The sequence below is a fragment of the Sapajus apella genome, unplaced genomic scaffold (genome assembly GCF_009761245.1).
Source record: "Sapajus apella isolate SASKATOON/1434 unplaced genomic scaffold, GSC_monkey_1.0 scaffold68, whole genome shotgun sequence".
NCBI classification, from domain to species: domain Eukaryota; kingdom Metazoa; phylum Chordata; class Mammalia; order Primates; family Cebidae; genus Sapajus; species Sapajus apella.
Window position 1 is genome coordinate 3,296,533 of NW_022437008.1, and position 23,759 is coordinate 3,320,291.

General features: G+C 48.2%; 1 protein-coding gene across 3 annotated transcripts in view; it reads right to left on the reverse strand.

The window, feature by feature from the left end:
* Nucleotides 1-23,759, reverse strand: part of RYR1 (ryanodine receptor 1) — a 153,053-nt gene that overhangs the window by 26,607 nt on the left and 102,687 nt on the right. For all 3 annotated transcript variants that reach the window (XM_032248849.1, XM_032248848.1, XM_032248847.1), the window contains 11 exons: nucleotides 23,321-23,420; nucleotides 22,920-22,999; nucleotides 22,747-22,823; nucleotides 22,079-22,152; nucleotides 21,385-21,402; nucleotides 20,190-20,270; nucleotides 15,426-15,514; nucleotides 15,203-15,331; nucleotides 14,990-15,094; nucleotides 12,555-12,636; nucleotides 11,178-11,365 (listed from right to left, as the gene is read on the reverse strand). In XM_032248849.1, the coding sequence (XP_032104740.1) occupies nucleotides 11,178-11,365; nucleotides 12,555-12,636; nucleotides 14,990-15,094; nucleotides 15,203-15,331; nucleotides 15,426-15,514; nucleotides 20,190-20,270; nucleotides 21,385-21,402; nucleotides 22,079-22,152; nucleotides 22,747-22,823; nucleotides 22,920-22,999; nucleotides 23,321-23,420 (1,023 nt within the window). The remainder of the gene's footprint in view (nucleotides 1-11,177; nucleotides 11,366-12,554; nucleotides 12,637-14,989; nucleotides 15,095-15,202; nucleotides 15,332-15,425; nucleotides 15,515-20,189; nucleotides 20,271-21,384; nucleotides 21,403-22,078; nucleotides 22,153-22,746; nucleotides 22,824-22,919; nucleotides 23,000-23,320; nucleotides 23,421-23,759) is intronic.

The window sequence follows — 23,759 nt, forward strand, 5'->3', positions numbered from 1 at the left end:
GAGCCCACTGTGGGAGCTGATAGTCCAGTGGGAACGGGCAGATGCAAATAACGAAATACACAAAGTAATTGCATGTTATAATCTGTGGTCTGAAGGGCGTGGGAGTGAGCAGGCTGTGGTGAGTCCTGTAAACTAGCTGGTGGAGGAAGGCCTTCTGCAGGAGGGGACAGTGAAGCTGAGAGTTGAAAGATACCATATGAATCAGAGAGGTTATGGTATCCCAGGCAAAGGGGATAGCAAATGGAAAGGCCGAAAAATGGGAACAAGAGGGACAGAGAGCAGCCTGGGCAACATGGCGAAACCCCATCCCTAGAAAAAATGCAAAAATTAGCCAGGCATGGTGGTGCATGCCCAAAGACCCAGCTACTTGGGAGGCTGAGGCAGGAGAATCACTTGAACCCGGGAAGGGGAGCTTGCTGTGAGCCGAGATCGCACCACTGCATTCCAGCCTGAGCTATAAGAGTGAAATTCTGTCTCAAAAAATAAATAAATAAAATAAAAATACAAAAATTAGCTGGGCATGGTGGCGCATGCCTGTAATCCCAGCACTTTGGGTGGCTGAGAAGGGTGGATTGCTTGAGCACAGGAGTTTGAGACCAGCCTGGGCAACATGGCAAGACCCCAACTCTAAAAATAAATAAGTAAATAAATAAGATTGATTCCAGGCCGGGCGCGGTGGCTCAAGCCTGTAATCCCAGCACTGTGGGAGGCCAAGGCGGGTGGGTCACGAGGTCAAGAGATCGAGACCATCCTGGTCAACATGGTGAAACCCCGTCTCTACTAAAAATACAAAACATTAGCTGGGCATGGTGGCGCGTGCCTGTAATCCCAGCTACTCAGGAGGTTGAGGCAGGAGAATTGCCTGAACCCGGGAGCGGAGATTGCAGTGAGCCGAGATCGCGCCATTGCACTCCAGCCTGGGTAACAAGAGTGAAACTCTGTCTCAAAAAAAAAAAAAAGATTGATTCCATGTTGAAATAATACCTTGAATGTACTAGATTATGTGTAGTGTTTCATCTTACCTTTTTTTTTTTTTGAGACAGAGTCTCACACTTGCCAGGCTGGAGTGCAGTGGCGTGATCTCGGCTCACTGCAACCTCCGCTTCCCGGGTTCAAGCAATTCTCCTGCCTCAGCCTCCCAGGCAGCTGGGATTACAGACACCCACCACTATGCCTGGCTAATTTTTTTGTATTTTTAGTAGAGACAGGGTTTCACTATTTTGGCCAGGCTGGTCTCAAACTTCTGACCTCGTGATCCACCCGCGTTGGCCTCCCAAAGTTTTGGGATTACAGGTGTGAGCCACCGTGCCTGGCCTCATCCTACTTTTTTTTTGAGACAGGGTCTTGCTCTGTTGCCCAGGTTGAAGTGGAGTGCGGTGGTGTGTTCAGGACTCACTGCAACCTCAAAGCCTCGGTCCTCCCCCCTCAGCCTCCCAAGTAGTTGGGACTACAGATATGTGCCACCACACTCAGCTAATTTTTTATATTTTTAGTAGAGACGGGGCTTTGCCATGTTTCCCAGGCTTTTCTTGAACACCTGGGCTAAGCAATCCACCCTCTTGGACCTCCCAAAGTGCTGAGATTACAGGTGTGAGCCACTGTGTCCGGCCAAGACCATATTTTATGACACCATTTATATGCAGTGTTCAGAATAGGCAAATCTATAGAGGCAGAAAGTAGACCAGTGGTTCCCAGGGGCTGGGGTGGGGGAAATGGGAAGTGACTGCTGACGGGTATGGGGTTCCTTTGCGGGACGATTAAAATGTTCTACAATTAGATTGCAGTGATGGCTTCACAATTCTGTGAACACACTATAAATCGCTGAACTGTACATTTTAAATAGGTGGACTTTACGTATGTACATTCTATTTCAATAAAGACGTTTGAAAAAGAGAGTGTTTTAGTTAAGAGACAGATTAAAAAATATTTGCGGATAGGAAAATAATAAAGAATAACCTCAAGACTGTTGACTGACTAGGAATAAATCAGTAGCCTAAAATGTGGTTTCAGCTGGGTGGGGTGGCTCATGCCTGTAATCCCAGCACTTTGGGATGCCGAGGCAGGACGATCCCTTGAACCCAGGGGTTCAAGACCAGCCTGGGCAACACAGGGAGACCTCATCTCTGTTAATATAATTAAAAATTTAAATAAATAAATAAAATGTGGTTTCCAACACCAGAAAGCACTTTCCAAACTATAGTTTATGTTTTGAAATCTACAAAATACTTCATCAGTGAAGATGTGCTTTGTAAACTGTCATGAACTCTGCCAACCATGAAGACCTTGGGAAATTATAAAACAATGCTACTTTTTTTTGGGGGGGCGGGCGGGGATAGAATTTCGTTCTGTCACCCAGGCTGGAGTGCACTGGTGCAATCTCAGCCCACTGCAACCTCTGCCTCCTGGGTTCAAGCGATTCTCCTGCCTCAGCCTCCGGAGTAGCTGGTATTACAGACGCACACCACCATGCCCAGCTAATTTTTGTATTTTGTAGTAGAAATGGGGTTTCACCATGTTGAATAAGCTGGTCTCGAACTCCTGACCTCACGTGATCCACTCACCTTGGCCTCCCAAAGTTCTGGGATTACAAGCAAGAGCCACTGAGCCTGGCCACAATGCTACATTTTTTAAATGCAAATTTTCATATGAATGGAAATGCAGGGAAAAAAACATCTGGACTTTGGGAGGCCGAGGTGAGCGGATCTCCTGAGGTCAGGAATTCAAGACCAGCCTGGTCAACATGGTGAAACCCTGTCTCTACTAAACATACAAAAAATTAGCCAGGCATGGTGCCAGGCGCCTGTAATCCCAGCTACTTGGGAGGCTGAGGCAGGAGAATTGCTTGAACCTGGGAGGCGGAGGTTGCAGTGAGCCCAGACATGCCCCTGCACCCCAGCCTGGGGGACAGAGCAAGACTCCATTTCAAAACAACAACAACAATGATAAAAAAACATTTGGAGAGATATATACCAAAGATCATAGCCTTTGGAGAGGTGAGAAGAGAACAGGATTGGGGATTGGGACAAAAGGTGACCTCAACAGTAGTTCTAAGTTGTTTTTTCTTTTTATTTCAGATGGAGTCTTACTCTGTTGCCCAGGCTACAGTGCAGTGGCGTAATCTCGACTCACTGCAACCTCCACCTCCTGGATTCAAGCAATTCTCCTGCCTGAGCCTCCCGAGTAGCTGGGACTACAGGCGCACGCCACCACGCCTGGCTAATTTTGTAATTTTTTTAGTAGAGACGGGGTTTCACCATAGTAGCCAGGCGGATCTCAAACTCCTGACCTCATGATCCGCCCACCTCGGCCTCCCAAAGTGCTGGGATTACAGGCCTGAGCCACCTCACCCAGCTGTATTTTGTTTTTTTGCAAGAGATATAGATTCCTGTTAAGTTCATATTATCTATTTAGTTGAAAAATTTTTAAGTCACGGTCTCATTCTGTCCCCTAGGCTGCAGAACAGTGGCAGGATTATGACTCACTGCAGCCTCCACCTCCCTGGCTCAAGTGATCCTCCAGCCTCAGCCTCCCAAATAGCTGGGACTACAAGCATGTACCACACCTGGCTAATTTTTTAAGTTTTTGTAGAGATGATCTCTTGCTATGTTGCCCAGGCTATAGTTAAAAATTAATAAAATATTTAAAATTATTTTATACATAAAAATAAAATTGTCTGCATGGCCAAAATAGTACTGTAAGACAAGTCAAAAGACAAACGATGAACTAGAAAAAGTAGTCAACTCTTGGCCGGGTGCAGTGGCTCATGCCTGTAATCCCAGCACTTTGGGAGGCCGAGGAGAGCGGACCACCTGAGGTCAGGAGTTCGAGACCAGCCTAGCAAACATGGTGAAACGCTGTCTTTACTAAAAGTACAAAAATGACCCAGGCATGGTGGTGGGCACCTGTAATCCCAGCTACTTGGGAGGCTGAGGCAGGAAGAATGGCCTGAACCTGAGAGGTGGAGGTTGCAGTGAGCCGAGATTGCGCCATTGCACTCCAGCCTGCATGACAGAGCGAGACTCTGTCTCAAAAAAAAAAAAAAAAAAAAAGGAAAAAATAGGGAACTCTTATCACAAAGTTCTATCAGCCTAATATATAAAGTGCCTCTAGAAATTAAGAAGAAAAATGCTAACATCCTAATGGAAATAAACCAAGGATATGGTAAGTTCACAGAACAAGTAATACAAAAGATATGACACAAAAGGCTGCTTAACTGCACACATAATATGAGAAATGTAAATTAAAACTACACTGCAGGCTGGGCGTGGGGACTCACACCTGGAATCCCAGCACTTTGGGAGGCTGAGGCGGGCAGATCACTTGAGCTCAGGAGTTTGAGACCAGCCTGACCAACATGGCAAAACCCCATCTCTACTAAAAATACAAAAATGAGCTAGGCATAGTGGCACATGCCTGTAATCCCAGCTACTTGGGAGGCTGAGGCATGAGAATCACTTCAACTCATGAGGCAGAGGTTGCAGTGAGCCAAGATCACACCACTGACCTCCACTTTGGGCAATAGAGCAAGACTCTGTCTCAAAAAAAAAAAAAAAAAAATTGAAACTACACTGCAATACCATTTTTCCACCTATCAGATTGGCAAAAATCCAAAGATCTGTCAGTGTGGTCTGGTGGTGAGGCTGTGGGGAGACAGGCACATTCATGTGTTATTCATGAGAAAGAAAAATGGAGGGCAGTGTCTGTCCAAATGACAAATGCGTTTACCCTTTAACCTGCCTATCCCACTTCGGGAAATTTATCCTCTGAGATGAACCACACATGAGGTACAGAATGTTGTATAACAAGAGTAATTGTTATAGCCAGCATTGCTCTAGGCCCAAATACCACAGCCTTCCTCAGCACGTTTCCTTCCATCTTCTGGAATTCTGCAGTAATACATGTACAAACGTAAAATGTCTGTGCTATAAATGACACCTTTGTGCAGTGCACAACTTGTACAACTATCCATGGCAGGCCTGACTGCATTGGGAATAAAGCCAGTGTCCATCAACAAGGAATAGCAAATAAACTGTAATGTACACACAGAGTGGAATATTGGACACCTGTAAAAAAGAATGAGACATATCCTATGTCTCCAGGATATGTTGTTAAATAATACAGACCAGTGATATTATCTCTACTATATACAAAATAAGAAAAACAAGAATATCTGTTTGTTTTTACATTTAAAAAATGATGGAAGGTCCAGTGTAGTGCCTTTGGTGAAAAAAAAGAAAAAAAAATGATGGAAGGGGCCGGCGCGGTGGCTTACACCTGTAATCCCAGCACTTTGGGTGGCTGAGGTGGGCGGATCACCTGAGGTCAGAAGTGTGACACCAGCCTGACCAATATGGAGACACCCTGTCTTTACTAAAAATACAAAATTAGGCCGGGCGCGGTGGCTCAAGCCTGTAATCCCAGCACTTTGGGAGGCCGAGGCGGGTGGGTCACGAGGTCAAGAGATCGAGACCATCCTGGTCAACGTGGTGAAACCCCGTCTCTACTAAAAAAATACAAAAAAAATTAGCTGGGCGTGGTGGCGCGTGCCTGTAATCCCAGCTACTCAGGAGGCTGAGGCAGGAGAATTGCCTGAACCCAGGAGGCGGAGGTTGCGGTGAGCCGAGATCGCGCCATTGCACTCCAGCCTGGGTAACAAGAGCGAAACTCCATCTCAAAAAAAAAAAAAAAAATGCTGGAAGGCTACAAAAGAAGCTAAGGAAAGGGCTTCCCCACATGGTAGACTGTGCTACATGGCATAGTCATGGCTCACTATAGCCTTGGCCTTCTGGGCTCAAAGGAGCCTCCCAGCTCAGCCTCCTGAGGAGCTGGGTCCACAGGTGCACACCTTCACATCCAGCTAATTTTTTGATTTTTTTGTAGTGATAGGGTCTTGCTGTGTTGTCCAGGCTGGTCTTGAACTCCTGGCCTCAAGCAATCCTCCTACCTTGGCCTTCTAAAGTGCTGAAATTACAGGTGTGAGCCACAGAACCTAGCTATATTTAGACTTTTTTTTTTGAGTTGGAGTCATACTCTGTCGCCCAACCGGAGTGCAGTGGTGCAATCTGGGCTCACTGCAACCTCTGCCTCCCAGGCTCAAGCGATTCTCCTGCCTCAGCTTCCTGAGTAGCTGGGATTACAGGCACCCACCACCACGCTCAGCTAATTCTTATATTTTTAGTAGAGATGGGGTATTCACACTGTTGGCCAGGTTGGTCTTGAACTCCTGACCTCAAGTGATCTGCTGCCTCCGCCTCCCAAAGTGTTAGGATTACAGGCATGAGCCACCGCGCCCAGCCCATATTTTGATTTTTAAAATCGTGAATAATTCTATATTCAAAAAATAAAATGACTGCACTTTTCCCAGTTGCAGATTGTAACTGTGTGTAAAAGATGTTGAGCTGTAAAATGTCAGGCAGTGACATTAAACCCTGTGATCTGTGCAGTCCCGGTCAGGAGAGAGCATTACTCATCTTCAGTTATGAATCACGTGCACTGTAGCGCCAGCAAATGCTTTTTGCTTTTCTTGTAGCCACCCCAGACTCTCTCCCTAAACCTCCCAGGCTCAAGAATAGGGCTGAGACTCCCAGCCAGGGCCCAGCTCCCAGGCAGTGGTCACTGACTATTGATTAGACCAGATTAACGGATGAATCTGGAGGCAGTGTACTCTGGGGCCAGACTGCCTGAGGTCTAACCCCAGCTTTGTCACTTATTAGCTAGGTGACCCTGAGCATGTCAGTTCCTCTCCCTGTGCCTCAGTTTCCACATCCATAAAATGGGAATAAAAAGTAGTCCTGCTGGGCACAGTGGCTCATGCTAGTAATCCCAGCACTTTGGGGGCCTGAGGTGGGTGGATTGCTTCAGTCCTGGAGTTCAAGACTAGCTAGGGCACCATGTGAAACCCCGAGTCTAAAAAAAAAAAAAAAAAATTAGCCAGGTGTGGTGGCACACACCTGGGAGTCCCAGTTACTTGACAGCTAAGGGAGGAGGACCACCTGTGTCTGGGATGCAGAGGCTACCGTGGGTCGTGATCACACGCTGCACTCCAGCCAGGAAGACAGGGCAAGACCCTGTCTCAAAAAAGCAAAACAAAACAAAAACACAGTCCTTACCATGTGGGGTTGCTGTAAGGACTAAATGAGCTAATTCATTTATACACAGGGTACAGAGTAAGGATACGATAACTATTAGCTCTTCACGAAGGTGGAGGGCTCAGGCACAGTGACAGGTAAGAGGCTACGAGGGACTGGGTGGGAGGCAGGGTCCCAGGGATGTGAGGCTCAGGCTCAGGGAAGCAGGCATTGCCCCTCAGAGTTGGGGAGGAAAAGGAAAAGGCCGACCCGACAGTGACAAAGGCTGCCAAGATGGCAAGCCAGAAGGGAGAGTCGGAGGTAAAGAGGTCACTGATGATCTTGGTCAGAGGAGTTTCGGCAAGTCATGAATCAGGGAAGGGGTGGGAGGTGAGAACGGTGTGATCAAGGGCAGAAGACACTTGCAAGGCATTGGTAGAGACACAGGGAGGCTCTTGGGGGACAACTGGGAGGCAAGGGACACTTTTTCACTCAGGGAACCCTGAGTTTACCTAAGTGCAGATGGCCAGTAATGGCTGCAACCCATAGAATAAGAAGCCATGAGTCCACACTGATATAAATGAACGAGTAAATGAAATGGACAAGAAGGAAAACTCTTTCTTACAGTAAACTCATTACAGTGCCTAATGATGGTAAAGCATATGGTGAAATTAGAAAACCACCACTTGTCAGCTGTTAGAGGAAAAATTGTTTCAGAGAAGAGTCATGAATGGATGCTGACCTAGAGTGAGCAGGGTATTTACATAGCCTCAAACTATGTCCTCACAAGACACTTACTGGTGGTTGCAAAGGGAAGGACAGTAACTTCATCGTGGAGTCCCTGATGAACACCATGTTAGCCAAGCCACCCAAGTTAACAACAACAGTAATGAGTGCAGTTAGCCAGGGGCAGTGACTCACACCTGTAGTCCCAGCACTTTGGGAGGCTGAAGGAGGAGGATTGCTTGAGCCCCAGGTCAAGGCTGCCGTGAGCTAGGACTGTTCCACTGCACTGCAGCTGGGCAATAGAGCGAGACCCTGACTCTAAAAACAAATACATAAGTAAATAAACAGTAATGGGAAGAAACCCCATGTGCCTCCTGAGAAGTAATGTGAGGACACATTACTTCTCTGATATTCCTGCAAAAGAGGCATAGCCCTAGTCTAATAATGAAGAAAACTCAAGACAAGCCCATACTGAATGACATTTTACAAAACAGCTTGCCTCTGTTCTTCAAACGTGTCAGGAAAGATAAAGACAGACTCAGGCGCAATTCCAGACTGAAGGAGGAACTGACAGAATACCTAAATGTGATCCCTGGTTCTGGGTTGGCAAAGAAAATACATTGACAAAAGAAATTTCTCCAACAAGGGCAATTGAATACCCTCTGGGATTAGATAGCAGCATTGTGTCAATGTTAATTTCCTGATTTGCATAATTGTCCTGTGGTTAGGTAAGAGAATGAATTTGTTCTTGGGAGATACACACTGAAGTGTTTAAAAGTAAAGGGAAATTGGCCAGCCCAGGTGGATCATGCTATTAATCCTAGCACTTTGGGAGGCTGAGGCAGTCTGATCACTTGAGGCCAGGAGTTCGAGACCAGCCTGGCCAACTTGGTGAAATTCCATCTCTACTAAAAATATTAAAAAAAAAAAAAAAAATTAGCTGGGTGTGGTGGCGGGTGCCTGTAATCCAAACTACTCGGGAGGCTGAGGCAGGAGAATCACTTGAACCCAGGAGGCGGAGGTTGCACTGAGCCAAGATCATGTCACTGCATTCCAGCCTAGCCAACTCCAAAAAAAAAAAAAAGAAAAAAGAAAACAAAAAAGTAAAGGGAAATCGTGGTGGAGTAAATAGTCAACACTGGGACAACGTGCATGAAGGGTATTCAGAAATTGTATGTGCTGTTCTGGCAACTTCTCTATAAACCCGAGTTATTTCAAAATAAAAAGTTAGCAAAATGGTGACAGTAAAGATCAGGCAGTAATAAGAGCAGCCAATATCTCCGGAGCACTCGCCACATTCCAGGTACTGCCCACACTGCCCATCCTCACAATAGTTAATTGTTTTATTTTTATTGTTATAGATACAGGGTCTCAGGCTGATCTTTTTTTTTTTACAATTTCTTTTTTTTTTTTTTTTTTTTAAACTCTGCTTTAGGCTTTTTTGCTGCAAGAACCCAGGCTGATCTTGAACTCTTGGGCTCCAGCGATCCTCCTGCCTCGGCCTCCCAAATGGCTGGGATTATAGGCATGAGCCACCGCACTCTGCCATTAGTTAATGGTTAATGTGATTATTCTAACCCCATTTTACAAAGGAGGAAACTGAGGCTTAGGGAAGACAGTGACTTGTCCAGGGCTGCATTAAGAAAAGACGGAAGAGTTAGGATGGGAGAGGTGGATCGAGGAGGATGAGCGGGTTTCTGAAAAAGGAAGTTCCATCACATCTCTCCTAGCGGCTTCATTATTTAGACTTGGAATGGTCTAGTTAGTGACTGCCCCCCACATCAGACTACAAACCCACGAAGGTGCGGGCTTTCTGTCTCTGAGACAACTGCTTCTGTGCCACAGTCCCTTCTGGCATCTGGTGAAACCTTAATCAGGATCATGGGTTTTTTAATTTGTTTTGAGATGAAGTCTCATTCTATCAAGTGGAGTGCAGTGGCGGGATCCTGGCTCACTGCAACCTCCGCCTCCCGGGTTCAAGGGATTCTCCTGCCTCAGCCTCCTGAGTAGCTGGGACAACAGGCGTGTGCCACCATGCCTTGCTAATCTTTTTGTATTTTTAGTAGAGACAGGGTTTTACTCTGTTAGCCAGGATGGTCTTGATCTCTTGACCTCATAATCGGTCTGCCTTGGCCTCCCAAAGTGCTGGGTTTACAGGCATCAGCCACCGCACCCAGCCTCGTATCATGTTTTTAAATGTATAAAATGAATTCATAGCAGAGGAAACAAGTATTGAATAGCTCTCAAAATATTTTAAAAATGAATTTGTGATCCAATAATACTGTGTGTTGTTTTGAGACGGAGTTTCACTCTTGTTACCCAGGCTGGAGTGCAATGGCGTGATCTCGGCTCACTGCAACCTCCGCCCCCTGGGTTCAGGCAATTCTCCTGCCTCAACCTCCTCAGTAGCTGGGATTACAGGCACGCGCCACCATGCCCAGCTAATGTTTTTTTTTTTGTATTTTTAGTAGAGACGGGGTTTCACCATGTTGACCAGGATGGTCTCGATCTCCTGACCTCGTGATCCACCCGCCTCGGCCACCCAAAGTGCTGGGATTACAGGCTTGAGCCACCGCGCCCGGCCAATACTGTGTGTTGTTAATCTATCAAATAAGATCTAAGGCCGGGCACGGTGGCTCACACTGTAATCTCAGCACTTTGGGAGGCCAAGGCAGGTGAATCATCTGAGGCCAGGAGGTCAAGACCAGCCTGTCCAACATGGTGGAACCCCGTCTCTACTAAAAATACAAAAATTGGTTATTGATGGGTCGATAGTGTCACCACAAGCCCCACACAAGAGAATAAAGCCAGTGAATGTTTATCGATGGAATAACTGATGCCTATTTACAACAATGATAACGTTGTGACCACTGATACAGATAAGAGTAATAATAGTTCTCATTTGTGTTAATGCGTTTCATCCTCAAGATAACCCAAGGGGCTGAGTGAGATGGCTCATGTTTATAATCCCAGCACTTTGGGAGGCTGAAGTAGGAGAATTGCTGGATCCCAAGATTCAAGACCAGCCAGCCTGGGCAATGTAGTGAGATTACATCTCTACGAAAAATAAATTTAAAAATTAGCCAGGCGTGATGTCACACACCTGTAGTCCCAGCTACTCAGGAGGCTGAGGTGGGAGGATCGCTTAAGCCCTGGGAGTCAAGGCTGCAGTGAGCTGTGATCACGCCATTGCACTCCAGCCTGGGCAACAGAGAGAGCCCTCGCCGCTAAAATAAAATAAAACAGAATGCATATAACCCAAGACTGCTTTATCCTCATTTTACAATTAAGAGTGAGAGGCTCGTAGAGATGTCTCTTGCCTGAGGCAGGCAGCCGGAAGGGTATGGCTGGCCCTTGGCAACCCACATGGTGCCCCGCACCCACCTTCTGGAAATCCTTCTTGGAGATGAGGCCACGGGGATCTGTGACGTAGTCCTGGAAGGCTTCAGAACCCACAATGTCCTTGAGTTTCAGGAACATGTCAAAGAACTTGAGGATCATCTCCACGTTAGACGAGGATTCCACCAGCATGTCCACCATCTGCCGGGCGATCATGCCGTTCACCACGTTCCCTGCAGGCAGTCCCAGGTCAGTGTGGCCGTCGGACACTCCCTTCTGCGGCCCCACTGGGCTTGCCTCGCTTTCCAGCCCAGGAGCCACCAGCGCTGGCGGAGTGTCCCTGGCTAGCCGCAGCCTCCTGCCAATCAATCCCTTTCTGACCTGTGTCAGCCTTCTGTGCCAACCTGGCTGATACTGCCCTTGCCTACCTCCCCAGTAAAGATAACGATGACAGGCCAGGCATGGTGGCTCACACCTGTAATCTCAGCACTTCAGGAGACTGAGGCGGGTGGATCACTTGAGGCCAGGAGTTTGAGACCAGCCTGGCCAACACGGTGAAACCCCATCTCTACTAAAAATACAAAAACTAGCTGGGTTTGGTGGCACGTGCTTGTAATTCCTCAGCCTCCTGGGTTCAAGCGATTCTCCCACCTCAGCCCTCTGAGTAGCTGGGATTACAGGCTCAAACCACCAAGCCTGGCTATTTTCTTTTTGTATTTTTAGTAGAGACTGGGTTTCACTGTATTAGCCAGGATGATCTTGATCTCCTGACCTTGTGATCATCTGCCTGCCTTGGCCTCCCAAAGTGCTGAGATTACGAGTGTGAGCCACTGCGCCCAGCCCAGGACATTGATATGATTAAGTTATTTAATCTAATCCAGCTAATTTTTGCTAGGGAGAATATGGACTCAGGGTCACTGAAGCTTAAAGTTTTCCAAGAAAAGCTGGAAATCTTGATGTTTAAGGGGAATCTTCTGATTTTTTTTTTTTTTTTTGAGATGGAGTTTTGCTTTTGTTGCCCAGGCTGGAGTGCAATGACACGATCTCAGCTCACTGTAATCTCCACCTCCCGGGTTCAAGCAATTCTCCTGCCTCAGCCTCCCCAGTAGCTGAGATTACAGGCACCCACCACCACGCCCAGCTAAATTTTATATTTTTAGTAGAGATGGGGTTTATCCATGTTGGTCAGGCTGGTCTCAAACTCCTGACCTCAGGTGACCCTCCCGCCTCAGCCTCCCAAAGTGCTGGGATTACAGGTGTGAGCCACTGCGTCTGCCCTACTGTGGCTTCTTCATCAACCCATGGATCTTGACATGACATCAGGTGGGGCTGAGGGTTAGGGTCTCCCGGGTCTCAGAGGGCCATTCTCAGGCTTTTCCGAACCTTTTTACTGTCCCCTCCCCCTCAACCCGGGGTGCTTACCTTCCAGTAGCGACAGCAGCATCACCACCATGTCCTTCTGCAGATCCAGCAGCTCCTTCAGCAGCTCGATCTGGCTTGAGTCCTAGAGACCCCATGCCCCAGCTCGGTGATGGCTGGTCTCTGCAGACGCCTCCCCCACCTCTGTTGCTTCTGCCCCTCCTCACCTACCCAGCAGGGCCTAAACCCCTGTTTTCTTCCCTCTTACCTCCGAGGGGACCTGAGTCCAGACATGTTCCTCGGAAGCAGGGGAGGGACAGAGAGACAAGATTGTGGGGTGGGGTTGGCACTTGGGGGAAGGGCCCAATAGCTGATGGGTAGGGGGAAGTGGCTGGCCGACAAGGAGGACTGGGAGGCTTGCGGTGCAGACATGTGGGCCAGAGAGACAAGAGACAGAGAGAAACGCTGGGAACAGAGACCCAGGCCTGGGGAGGGATGTGAGCCCAGCACGGCCTGGCCTATGGTGGGCTTGACAGATGCATGTTGGCTATGATGTGTGATGGCAAGAGTGGGCCTCCGAACTCAGCAGGAAGGCTGGGGAGGCAGCGTGTGCTTTCTGGTAAGCTGTCTGGGGGAACCTGGGGCCATGGTATAGGACCCATAGAAACCTCCCACACAAGGTGTTGGCTCACGGCCCCATCTATGTTAGGTTGAGTCACATAAAATTGCCAACATTGGATCACTTTTGGCTCACAAAGCGGTAATTTCTTTTCTTTCTTTTTTTTTTTTAGATGGAATCTTGCTCTGTCGCCCAGGCTGGAGTGCAGTGGCGCAATTTGGGCTCACTGCAACCTCCACCGCCTGGGAAGCGATTCTTCTGCCTCAGCCTCCCGAGTGGCTGGGACTACAGGCTCGCACCACCACACCCAGCTAATTTTTTTTTGTTGTTTCTTTGTTTGTTTTTTTAAATAGAGAGGGAGTTTCACCATATTGGCCAGGCTGGTCTCGTGACCCGCCCACCTCGGCCTCCCAAAGTGTCGGGATTACAGGCGTGAGCCACCACGCCCAGCCCTCCCCCTCCTCTACGAATAATCCCTCACTTTTCGTCTGTGGAATCTCCCATCCCACAGTCAAAGCCTATGGAGCAAACCTCCTGGTTCTATAGGTGGGTTTATGACCAGGCCGGCCAATCACAGCTTTCTTTCCCAAGGCTATGGTGATTGGCTCAGGGAGGGACATGTGACCCAAAAGGCCAGTCAAAGAGAATCTCACGGTTTTTTCTTAGAGCTCTAAGGAAAGAGGAGTTCTTTTCCTTCTGGGGCTGTTAAGAAGTGGGGTGGATAGGAGCCTGAGGCACCGTTTTTTTCCAGCCCAGGGAGAGAGCCCGCTTGCAAATGCAGTCAAAGAGGAGACAGTTCTGCTGATACCACTCTATGCCCTGGATCTCTGATACGAACTGATAAATTCTTTATTTTTATTTTTCTTAATCCTAAACCACCGCTTTGCATTGGATTTCTAGCTTTTGCAACCTAGACTAGATAGTGGCGGATGAATTAGTCCTGTAGGATTTGGAATTCTACACGATGATACCAACACTCTCTAGAATTTTAGGATGATGCCAACAGCACAACTTTAGCGGCTGTGACACGGAGGAATTGCATTCTAAGTTCAACTCCTTTTAAAAAGTCAGATGACACCAGTTAGGGTTTCTGTCAGTCCTTGGGGCACCTTTGGGCAAATTAGAAAAAAAGGCACCCCCTAAAACTCGTCCTGTTGGGAAGTTATAGTATGCTGGATACTTTACTGCCATCTGCTGGAAAACTAAACTATTGCAATGAACACACCAATATCGTTATGATTTGTGGGATGTGGATGCCCTCAGAGATTGTGCCTTTGTGCAGTGCACAACCTGCGCAACAGTATATGGCAGCTTTGAATATGGTTACCAGACAGAAGCAGAGCAAATGGATTAAGAGTTTGTGAGACACTGGCAAGGCTGCAAAGGGGTGAGGGAAAGAGGAACACAAGGATTATGGAAATAGGAGATAGGGCTCAACAGGGACCTTACATCATGAATGCCTGATATGGGTGTCATCTGCCGCAGGCAAGATAAAGAAGCAAAACACCTCCTCAGCCCCAGGCTCTAATCTAGAAGCCAGCCCCATCCTACCCGAAGGACTGTCCACATCTGAGATGACCTCATCAGAGAGAAAAACACTAACCAATCATAGAGGAGCTCTGACCATTGGGGAGGGGCCCAAATGTCAGATCAATGACAAGCCTAGATGGAAAACCAGCCGATAAGGGGGGCAGAGGAGGAGGCGGGGTAAGGCAGAGAGCCAATCCAGGAGGAGGATGGATTTGGCCACTGGGAGGGAAACAGTCTGGAACATGCCAAGAGCATTTGGGTGACGAACTGACCAATGGGGCAAGACTTGCAAACAGACCACTTGGGGGACGCCCGGGAACAGGTGGATGGAGACCAGAGGGGCTCGAACCTGAGCGAGCTTCATCATCATGTGGGCGAACACGTGCAGGAATCCCACCACCGCGTCCCATAGACGGCTGTGCGCCAGGCTCTGCTGGTTCCCGGTGCAGGGGCCCTGGGGGGCAGAGGGCCGTGTGAGCGGGAAGGGAATCCCTGAGAAGGGATCAGGGATGGCGATGCGGGACCCCCGCCCCTCCCACTCCCTCCGAGGGGCGCGCCCCACCTGGATGTACTCGGTGAGGCTGTTGAACACCTGCTTAGCCACCGACATGGCTTTGGAGAAGTTCCTCTTGCCCTGCTCTTCAATGACGTCCTTGCCTGAGTAGTACCAGTAGAAGTCGCTGATGGATTCCTGGGGGGGCAGGCAGGGGGTGAGGGGGTGCTGGGGGCGACCATGGTCTGGCAGCCCCGACCCAAGTCACACCTGAACCGTCTCACGTCCTCACCTGCAGCCGCAGGAGGTAGTCCACCGTGCAGATGATGATGTTAATAGTGGTTGTGTTCCCTGTCTGTGTCCGTAGGTAGTTCTGAAAATCTGGGGAGATGAAGTCACTCATTCAGCACCTCCCATGTGCTAGGTGAGATGAACAGTGGGTCATTTATTCATTTATGCAATACTCATGTGTTGAGTACCTATCGTATGCCAGAAGGCATATAATCATCAATTTGTTTAATGACTATCAAGTACTTACTATGTGTCAGAGAAAGATGGATGATCATTTATTCATTTATCTAAAAATACTGGCCAGGCGTGGTGGCTCATGCCTGTAATCCCAGGCATGATGGGAGGCCAAGGTGGGTAGATCACCCGAGGTCAGGAGTTCAAGACCAGCCTGGCTGACATGGTGAAACCCTGTCTCTACTAAATAAACCACAAAACCAGCCAGGCGTGGTGGTGGGCACCTGTAATCCCAGCTACTTGGGAGGCTGAGGCAGGAGAATTGCTTGAACTTGGGAGGCGGAGGTTGCAGTGAGCCGAGATCGTGCCACTGCACTCTAGCTTGGGCAACAAGAGTGTAACTTTGTCTCAAAAAACAAAATTAAAAAATAAAAATATTGAGGGCCTACTATGTGTCAAATGTGGTGGAGGGTCATTTATTCACTCGTTTTTTTCTAACAAATGTGTATTAAGCACCAACTGTGTAACAGGGAGAAATAGAGATTCAGTCCCCCATTTGTTTCCAAACAATTTCATAGAATGCCTACTATGTGCCGGGAATATTCAAGCATTTAGCCAATGAATATTTATTTAGCATCTACTAAAGGCCAGGGAACATAAGGATTGGTCATTCATTCATTTATTCAACATATTTTATCGAGTGTATACTAAATACTAATGAGATTAAGATTGTCACATATTCTTTGCTACATTTATTGAGTTCTTACTATGTGTCATGCAGTATTGCAGTCTCTGGAGATTTAGTTGTGAAAGAAAACAGTTCCTGGGCTTGTGGGGGATTTTTTTTTTTTTTTTGACAAAGTCTCCCTCTGTTGCCTAGGTTGGAGTACTGTGCTATGATCATAGCTTGCTGTAGCCATCACCTCCTGGGTTCAGGTGATCCTCCCAACTCAGCCTCCTGGGAGGCTGGGACTATAGGTGTGAGCCACCACATCCGGCCAAGTTTTACAACTTTTTGTTGAGACCAGCCCAGGCTGGCCTCGAACTCCTGACCTCAAGCAAGCCTCCCACCTCAACCTCCCATAGCGCCAGGATTACAGGTATGAGCCGTGGGTCCAGCCTCTGCCCTTGTGAAGTTTCCATTCTTGTGCGCTAATTTTTCAGTCTTTTCTGACTGCAATCTACTGTAGGAAATCCTTTTTACATTGAGACCTGATACATGTGTTCAATCTGAAATGGTATTCGCGGACTCCCGAAACAGAAGTTTCACACTGCCTTGCTCTGTGCCATGCATTCTGTTCTTTTCCATCCTGTACTGCTCTAGTTAACTACGAAAGAAGAAATTTGTGGTTCTCATCCTCTCAACCTTGACTGCACATGAGAACAAACAGGAGGCTTATAAAAATCCCAGTGCTCGGGCCCAACCCCAGATCAATTAAACCAGAGCCTCTAGAGGCGAAACCTGGGCCTCAGGATCTTTTAAAGCTAGCCAGGCATGCCAGTGTACCATTACGATGATAACCTCTGTGTGAAACTGATTCATGCACATCTGATGGGCTGGTTCCCACTATTTAAAAAACATTGTTCTATGGCAGCAAACTGTTAAAGCTGAGTGACGGGTAGTTGGAGTTTATTATACTGTAGTACATGATTGGAGGTTTATTGTATTCTATGATTTTTTTTGAGAGAGACGTGTTCTCCCTATGTTGCCCAGGCTTGTCGTGCACTCCTGGGCTCAAGCGATCCTCCTGCCTCAGCCTCCTAAAGTGCTGGGATTACAGGCATGAGCCACAGTGCCCAGTCAAGTCTTTTTAAATGTTTATAGCATCATGTTGCACAGCACAGGAAGGTTTTTACAGCCCCTGAAAGTATATTCGCCCCCAGTTTTTCTTTTCCCCTTTCTGTTTTTTGAGAGGGAATCTTGCTCTGTCGCCCAGACTGGAGTGCAGTGGCACAATCTCAGCTCACTGCAACCTCTGCCTCTTGGGTTCAAGCAAGTCACCTGCCTCAGCCTCCTGAGTAGCTCGGATTACAGGCACGTGCCACGACGCCCAGCTAATTTTTTATTTTTCGTAGAGACCAGGTTTCACCATGTTGGCCAGGACGGTCTCGATCTCCTGACCTCGTGATCTGCCTGCTTCTGCCTCTCAAAGTGCTGGGATGACAGGTGTGAACCGCTGTGCCAAGGCACATTTTTTTTTTTTTTTGAAATGGAGTCTGGCACTGTCATGATCTTGGCTCATTGCAATCTCTGCCTTCTGGTTCAAGCGATTCTCCTGCCTCAGCCTCCCAAGTGGCTGCGATTATAAGCACCTGCTACTGTGCCAGGCCAATTTTTCATTTTTGGTAGAGATGGGGTTTCACCATCTTGGCCAGGCTGGTCTCGAATTCTGGACCTTGTGATCCACCTGCCCAGCCTCTGAAAGTGCTGGGATTACAGATGGGAGCCATCACACCCGGCTCCCCCTAACTTTTACAGTCAGTTCACAATCACTCTATCAGGTTGGCTCAATGGAAGGCCCATTTTGCCTGGTTTCATGATATAGACAAAGCGTACTCAAATATTCAACATTTTATAAGCAAAGGTACAGGCTTTCCCATCAACCCTGCTGTCTAACTCCTTTGTGTTAAATTGGACTATATGCAAAAATAAAAGATACACAGCTCCTGTAAAAAAAATTCTGCCAACTGAAAACACCTGTTATAGACGTGCAAATTGGCAAGAGACAAATCTTTTGTCTGCTTTGAATAGCACTGACTCCTCAAGACATGCAAGGCCCCTGAGATGTAAAAGGTATTTCTAATTTCTATTTGATTGGGCCATGAATTTAGGCAGAGGACTGGGATGCAAATTTGTTGGGAGACAGCAAGCCTCCTGCTCACAACATTCTCATTTTCTAAACACATTCTCGAGGAACAAAATTCATTTTAAACCCAAAGGCTGATTCCATCTTAGTTAACATTAAAGAATGAAAATCTTAGTCCCGGCTGGGTATGGTGGCTCACACCTGTAATTCCAGCATTTTAGGAGGCCAAGGCAAGAGGATTGCTTGAATCCAGGAGTTTGAGACCGCCTAGGCAACATAGTGAGATCTCGTCTCCACAAAAAATAAAAAACTCAGCCACACATGGTGATGCATGCCTGTAGACCCATGTACTCGGGAGGCTGAGGTGTAGATAACTTGAACCGGGAGGCAGAGGTTGCAGTGAGCTGTGATCACGCCACTGTACTCCAGTCTGGGCAACAGAGTGAGACCTTGTCTTTAAAAAAAAAAAAAAAAAAAGGAAAAAGAAAATCTTAATCCCATGGCACAAAGATATTTAACAAACCCTTGAAAGCTGGTTGTGGACACAAGAGCTTTTGAAAATTCAAGACAAAGGGATCATGCTTTATCCTTTGTTGAAAGTAAAAGAACAAAGATTAAAGATATTTACAAATCAATTACTTAATGAGCATTAACCAAGTGGGTGAAGGTTCTATGGAAGTTAGAGTTCTAATTACTCCAATTCTTGTCATGCAAGTTAATTTCCGGGTAGTCTGTGGTTTCCTAATAATCTGCTAAGGGTTATAACCACAATCTCAAGACTGTACGTTTGTTATAGGAAATGGCACTGGGTAGAAAGTTTGTTGTGCAGAATTTTGACTGTTCTGTAAAGTTGTAAACTAGGTTTGCTGCATCAGGCTGTGTTCCCCGTCACTGATGTCGTGTAATTAATTCGCTGTCATCCTCAATCTTGTTAAATTGGCTGAACCACAACAAAAGACAAAACTCTTGCTTAAGATAGGAAAGAATCTGTAGGCCTTCGTACAGATCTTCCCTCTGCAAAGATTTTATAAGCAAAACAAACAATAGATTTAAAAATAAATCTATTCGATTTATTTTTATAAAAAACTGCCAGGCAGTTTTTTCCTTTAGGTCTTTTCTGGCCCTAAAGTACAGAAATCCATCACATGTATTGAACTTTGGCAGCCACTGCAGAATGCCTGTGGGAAAATGGCGTGTGACAAATTATCCATTTGGGCAAATTGATTTTTGGCCAAATTGGTTTTTGGCAGGTTGATTTTGGGGAATTGGACTGGCCAGAGGAGATGAAGGGGAAGCAAAGTGGCTAGATTCCAGAAATTCCAGAGGTTTTTTTTTGTTTTTTCTTTGAGACGTAGGTTCACTCTTGTTGCCCAGGCTGGAGTGCAATGGCTCGATCTCCGCTAACTGCAACCTCTGCCTCCCGGGTTCAAGTGATTCTCCTGCCTCAGCCTTCTGAGTAGCTGGGATTACAGGCGTGTGCCACCATGCCCTACTATTTTTGTGTGTTTTTAGTAGAGACAGGGTTTCACCGTGTTGGCCAAGCTGGTCTGAAACTCCTGGCCTCAGGAAATCCACCCGCCTAGGCCTCCCAAAGTGCTGGGATTACAGGTGTGAGTCACTGCGCCAGACCTCCAAAGAGATTTTGAAAGCTAGGTGGATTGACACTGGCTGGAGAGTGGTCATCATTGATGGGGGAGGAGGGGGGTTGGAGACTAACTCAGGCAACCCTTCTGTACCAGCCCCAAACCTCGGCTTCCCCTCCACCCCACACCCCTCCTCCTCACCATTATTGTGTCCCTCACAGAGCAATTGTAGGAATCGGAACAGGTCTTGTGTGAATTCATCATCCGCCATGACCTTCTCTCCTGGGTGGAAGGGAGGGGGAAGGGCCCAGGAGGGGTCAGATGCGCCAAGACACAGCACACACATGCACAAGGCCCATGCACACTGCACATGCATGCACAAAGCATGGGGGTGCTGGGAGGAGCAGCCGCCACTTCGAAGACACTGTGAGGGCCATGGGCATCCATGACGCCAGGCGGTCTTGACCTCAGAGTCCATGACATCAGCAGATGGAGACCCAAGGGGCCCTGAGTCATGAAGCTGAGGCCTCAAGTGTCTTTCTACATCAGTGCCCTCTGATGTCACAACTTGTGTTACATCTGGGAATGTCTGCTGACCTAGCAGACACTCAGGCAGCTGGTAACGCCCTCAGCCCCCCTCCAGGCCATGGAGGTTAATGGATTATGGGGGTTTGGGTCAGGTCACTTTCACACAAAGGCTCTGGGCAGGGAGAGATTGGGCTGGGATAAGGGATGGGGATTGAAAGCCAGCCAATTGGCCCAGATGCCTTGAAAGCAGCCAATCCAGGAGTAGCAAAGGGAAGGAGTGTAAACAAAGGCCAATCAAAACGGACATCTGAATGAAGCCAATCATGGAGAGCAGTAGGAGAGGAGGCTAGACTGTAAATGGGCCAACCAGAGCAGGCGCAGAGGAGGCAGGCGCGGAGGAGGCAGGCGCACACCAATCAGAGTGGATGCCAGAGGCAACCAATTCTGTTGGTGGATGGGAACCACTGACCGACCAATCTGAGGTCGGAGCGCAGACAGCAGAGTAGGTGGGAGTGGGGATTACTCCACACCGGGACTGCGAATCTGGGTCTGGAAGTCTAACAATATCCAGCTGGAAAGAGACCTTTGCAGTGTTCTCTAGCTTCTGTTTTACACATGGGGAAAGTGAAGCTTAGGGAAGGTAAGAGGCTGGTTCACAGGCCCATGTATTCTCAGTGGCTGATCTGGGACCAGAATCGTATTCCCCAGACTCCTGATCTCCAGGCTTTGCACTGGCTAGGTGCACCTGCCGAAGGGTCCCTCCCTCCCCTCCACATCCCAGATCCTCAGCCCCCAGGTGGAGGGGTGGCCGGGGGTTAGGAGGGGTGGGTGGCAGCAGCACAGCACGGGGGTGGGCTGGGGGAATTACCGTTCTGGCGATTGATGACTGGGGCAGCCAACAGGATGGGAGGAGGAAGCAGGAGAAAAGAGAGAAAAAGAGAGAGGAAGACAGAGACCGCAAACACACACAATGACAGTCAGGGACAAAGACACAGAAAGACACAGACACACAGAGAGAGGAACAACCCACAGAGAGAAAGGCAGAGTGATAAGGAGACAGAAGGAAGTGGATTAGCAGGAAAGAGGGTAGGAAATGAGGATAAAAGCAGAGGGAATGAAAGAAGGTGGAGAGGGAGAGAGACAGAGATGAAGAGGTACAGGTGGAAAGGCAGGAGCAAGGATCGGGGTGGAAAGGTTAGACACACCACAACACGGCAAAGAGGAGACGTGATTAACCTGGATTAGGGACATTAATAAGAGAACAGCAACCAGGGCGTGACATTTGGGGCAGGTGGAGGGTTGGGTCCATGTGGTGATGGGCAAGAACACAAGTCAGAATGACTTCTGGTCATGGGAGGAGGTGGTGGGCATGGGGAGGGAGATCCTGGGCGGATGGAGGGAGTGAGACTGGGGGACCACTACAGGGGGAGGAGCCCGAGGGAGCCCTTGGGAACCGGTGTCTTGGAGGAGGGGAGCTCTGGGTAATGGCAGGTGGGGGTAGGGCAGCAGGAATCCCGAAGGAAGATGTCCCGGGGAGAGGGAAGCCCAAGGGAGGGCCTCACCAGTGCCATCCTCGTTGACCATGCCCAGCCCCTCAGCCTTGTTCTGTCTCTCAAAGGCATTGAGATCCAGGACGCTGAGGAAAAGAAAGGAAAGACAGGGGGGATGTGATGAAGCCTCTGCCCTCCTCTCTTCCAGGGTCTGACAGCTCCCCACTATGGGGGGCTGGAGAGCCACAGTAAACCATGTATGTGCTGAAATCAAGAGGAAACAAAGAGTTGGCAGAAGCTAGGACGTAATGTAGGCCAGGATGAACCCTGTGCAAGCTGAAATAATGAACAGAAACCACCCATCAGCAAAAAGCTGCAGAGGGTAGGAAAAGGCAGCCAGCAGCAAGAGGCCAATACAGGCAGACAACAGTGGAGGCATATTAATAGGGGTCAACAGAGAGCTCCCAAATCTCCTGCTGCCAAGTTCCCCCTGAATTCTAAACAAGTTTTTGGTTCCACTGTCTGGAAGCCATAATGCAACTCATTCTTAAACCTATGACATTTTGCCTCCCTATTGTTCTACATTAATTCTTATAATAAATTCCCTGTTATTTGAGCAATTCTGAGTGAGTTTCTTTTCCTGGGCCAAAAGAGCAGAATTAGAACCAGAAATGGTACCAGGAGTGGGGTGGCAGAGGCACCAAACAGAACTTAAAAAGAAGAGGCATACTCGAACCTACCTGCACGTTTGCATCAGTGCCTGGATACTCTGGAAGAAGCCAACTTCCTTCTTGTCCTTCAGATAATCCAGCATTTTCTGAAGAGGGGGAGGCAGGGGAGGAGGAAACTGGGAGTCACACAGGAACCTCCCATCTCTCTTTGCCTTCCTCCCAAGTCCCTTTGCCTCTGTTACCTGCTGCACTTCAGCATTGCCTCCATTGAGGATGGAGATGCCCAGCTTCAGGGTAGAGGACACCATGGCACCTGTCTCTCCTAGAGGGAGTGGGAGACAAAATATGGTCCACCCAGTTGGAAGGCAGCATGTTCCAGCCACCAGAAAACAGCCATCCCAGGGGATGTGAGATAAGGGGATGGAAGAGTGTGCAAAGGAGTGGATGCAGGGGTGACTACAACTGAAGGATGAGTAAGAAATTGCAAGGCAGGTATGCCAGGGGAAGCTGCAAGGGCTGGGGTGTGCATGCAAACCACAGGCATGGAGGGGCGGCAAATGGGTTCACAGGAAACAGGTGAGCTAGGAAGAGTGAGGACAGGATGAATGCACTCGGAAGAGCCCAATGCACATGTGAGGAGCACCTTTGCAGGCACTGATCATCTGCAGCACCATCTCGGCTGCCCCCCGGGTGTGCAGCCGCGCTTGCTGGTACAGGAGCCTCTGTTTCTCCATCTCCTTCTCCTGAGCAGGGAGGCAGACCCATGGGGGCAAGTCCAGGCTTTCCAGCCCAGCCTTTCCCCCTCACATTCTCATTTCTGCCCTCCCTGTTCCAGCTACATCCATGACTCCCTCCTTCAATCACGAGCTCCCTCCATCCCCTGGGGCTCACACCCTTGATTTATCTCCTGTACCTAGCACATGACTAGGCATCGGGCAAGACCTACATAAATCAGAGCTGGACATGCAGCAATCTTAACCTGAGCCCACAGACCTCCAGGCCATCTTTGAAGTTGGATGATGAAAAGTTACATTTTTATGTTTTCTACCCTCTAACAGAAATGTAGCATTCCCTTCCTTTAT